This window comes from Orycteropus afer, unplaced genomic scaffold (assembly GCF_000298275.1).
Source record: "Orycteropus afer afer isolate SDZICR_OR568_19922 unplaced genomic scaffold, OryAfe1.0 scaffold00149, whole genome shotgun sequence".
NCBI lineage: Eukaryota > Metazoa > Chordata > Mammalia > Tubulidentata > Orycteropodidae > Orycteropus > Orycteropus afer.
In genome coordinates, this window is record NW_006921736.1 from 1,247,515 (window position 1) to 1,250,584 (window position 3,070).

The following is a 3,070-nucleotide window of genomic DNA, read 5'->3' on the forward strand; positions in this document are numbered from 1 at the left end:
TGGCTCACATGATAGTACTATTGGACAGTGCTGATTCAGACTGGCAAGAGAATCTGTGTGCCACCAAAGGACTGTTCACTGAAAAACAGACAGAAGGACTCAAATTCTAATTTCTCAATCTATAATTAAGAAAATTGGTTAGATTTTCTACCATGTAACAAGTAGTTTACACATATATACTCTCCATTAAAGACAAAAGCATTGGGAGATAAACATTATTAGTCTTGATCTATAGACATTTGACTGCTAACTAGAAGGCTGGCAGTTCAAACCCACCAGCCACTCCTTAGGAGGAAGATCAGGCAATCTTCTGTAGTGATAGCGCGTTAGAAACCCAGGGTGGGGTCACTATGAGTTGGATCCAACTTGAGGGCAGTGAGCTTGTTTCTTTTTTGTTTATAGGTAAGAAATCTGAGTAGCGGAAAGTAGAAGGCACTTATATCAAGTTACAGAACTGGTAAACAGGAGAACAAAACAGTGACCCAAAGCCAACTTGACTTCAAAAGGCATGCTCTTTGCCTTATTCTCCCATACTCACTCAGAGGGAATGCCAAGATGTTTTAAGAGGCTAAAAAAAGGTGCCAAATATCTGGCCTGAGTTATCCTACAATGGGCTCCCCAGTGACACTCCACAGCCTTCAACCATATTTCTCCCAGCCACTGAACCACACATGAGGAAATGGCTTAAATGGTAACTAAACAGTTTCATGTAAAACAGTAAAGTTTTTCTGATTGGGCTTTTACTGATTCTAAATTCTCCACTGTACCCACCACTGTTAGTATAATCGACTAGTTATGTTTGATAACTAGTGGGGAACTGCAACCTGTGAATTCACTAACTTGGGAAAGCGTATTTCAGCTGTTATAATTAACTTACTTAGTCTCTTAGCAGCCTCGAGAGCTTCATTTGCAGTGCCTGCCACAAAGAATCTCTGAACCTTCACTCCATTGTCAGACATCAATTTCTTGCTCTGGTATTCCTGCAGGTTCAGCCATCTTCTAGAAATTAACTGAATTGCCTGGAGAAATTAGGATACAGCACATATTAATAACAGGAAAAATAACAGCAACCTATATGGCCAGTTTTACAGGTATCTTCAAGGGGTAATCAGTAACAGAGCATTTAGAGATGCAAAAAGTAAGCAAATCTACATAAATTATTCACTTAAGCATCAGTGTCCTCATGTTAAGGACCCTTAGGGGACACTGAGATTCTATTAAGGGTGATGATCTGAGAATGATGATAATGGAACAACATGAAGAACATATCTAATGTCATTGAATTATACTTGTGAAGACTGATGAAATGGCAAATGCTTTTTGCCTAAATATTGACCACCAGTTAAATATTCCATGTATTTAAAACTTATTAAGGACAACTATACACACACACCAATGAACACTGTTCTTAAAAAATAGTGAGAACTGAATAAAGTCTGCACTCTAAATAACAACAGAATATCAGTGTGATTTGTCTGGTTCTGATACTGTATTACAGCTTTATAAGGTGTCACCACTGGCAGAAACTGGGGGATGGGTACACGGTCTCTTTGTGATATTTTTACAATTTCCTATGAGTCCACACATATTTCAAAATAAAATTACAAAAAAAAAAATGGGATTCTATTATATAGTGTATGCCTAGTCCCTATCCAACACTAAATAAATAAAGCTCACAGCATTATTTTAATAACTGGATGCACATCATTAATCATTGGAAAGTAACTCTTGGGATTTTTTTTTTTTTAACTTTTTGAGGTCAATGGGCCACAAACTAGCCCATTACTTTACCCTACTTTTTGATGGAATCATTAGGTGCAATCATTATGCATTTAATGAGATTATCTCTTTCCTACACCAAAGTGAAATGCAATAACCTGAAAGATTCACTATTCATGAAACTTGTTCTTAAATTGCAACATGTATATTAGAGTAACTTTGCTTAAGTATTAAGTAGAAGTAGTTTCTGACCAAATCAAACCAAACTCACTGATGCCAAGTCGGATCCAACCCATAGGACCCTTCCTTGGATTTCTGAGGCAGTATCACTACAGATGTAGATTGCCCAACCTTCCTTCTGAGGAGTAGCTGGGGGGTTTGAACTGCCAGTCTTCTGGTTAGTGGTCAAGTGCCTTAGGCACTACGCTACCAGACATGCACTATCAATTAGTTGTTATCTATGTTGAATAGTCAAATGACAAAAACAAATTCCTTTTTTAAATTTTTTTCCAGTATAATCAACATCATTCATGATCAAAATTCTCATTTTTGAAAGTAAAACAACAAGCAGGAAAAAAAGTTAATGTATTTACCTTTCTTTATCCATGAGTCAGGATGTAAAGCATCCATACTTGCAAGAGGTGTGTTAAGGATCCCATTAATGCAAAATAAACCAAAACACCAATAAATCAATTACACAACTGGATCACAAGACTGGTGGTATGTGGAAGTGCACCTGATATACCCCTGTTGTGGATTAAATTGTGTCCCTTAAAATATGTGTTGGAATCCTAACACTTATACCTGTGGATGTAATCCTGTTGACAAATAGGGTTTTCTTTGTTACGTTAATTAGATCATACTTGGGGAGGAATTGTTGGCAGCTGGCTTTGAGTCAGCCTCTTGACTCATGGAGACCTCATGCACAAGGGAACTAAACACTGTGTGGTCATGCTCCATCCCCATGAGCATTTGAGGATCAAACTATTGTAATCCATCAAGTTTTCACTAGCTGATTTTTAAAAGTAGATCACTAGGCCTTTCTCCATAATCCATCTTAGCATGGAAGATCCACTGAAAGATGTTCGGCACCATAGCAGCATGCAAGCCTCCACTGGTAGACAGGTGGTGACTATGCACGAGGTGCACTGGCCAGGAATCATACCTGGGTCCTCCACATGGAAGGTGAGAATTCTCCATTGAACCATCTGAGTAGGGTGGGTTCTAAGTCTAATCACCCCTATCTGATCACTGTAAAATCTAATCACTTTTGAGTTATTAAAAAATAAAAGCAGATTAGATAAAAGGATATGTACAATCTAGGGGAAGACACCTTTTTTTTTTTTTTTTT

At 37.8% G+C, this 3,070-nt stretch overlaps 1 protein-coding gene across 1 annotated transcript in view; it reads right to left on the reverse strand.

The window, feature by feature from the left end:
* SUCLG2 (succinate-CoA ligase GDP-forming subunit beta) overlaps window positions 1-1,812 on the reverse strand; it is a 392,451-nt gene extending 390,639 nt beyond the window's left edge. Inside the window, exons 1-2 of the mRNA XM_007946054.2 lie at window positions 1,792-1,812; window positions 878-1,019 (exon numbers count right to left, since the gene is read on the reverse strand). Of these exons, the coding sequence (XP_007944245.2) occupies window positions 878-1,019; window positions 1,792-1,812 (163 nt within the window). The remainder of the gene's footprint in view (window positions 1-877; window positions 1,020-1,791) is intronic.
* Window positions 1,813-3,070: the final 1,258 nt, after the last annotated feature.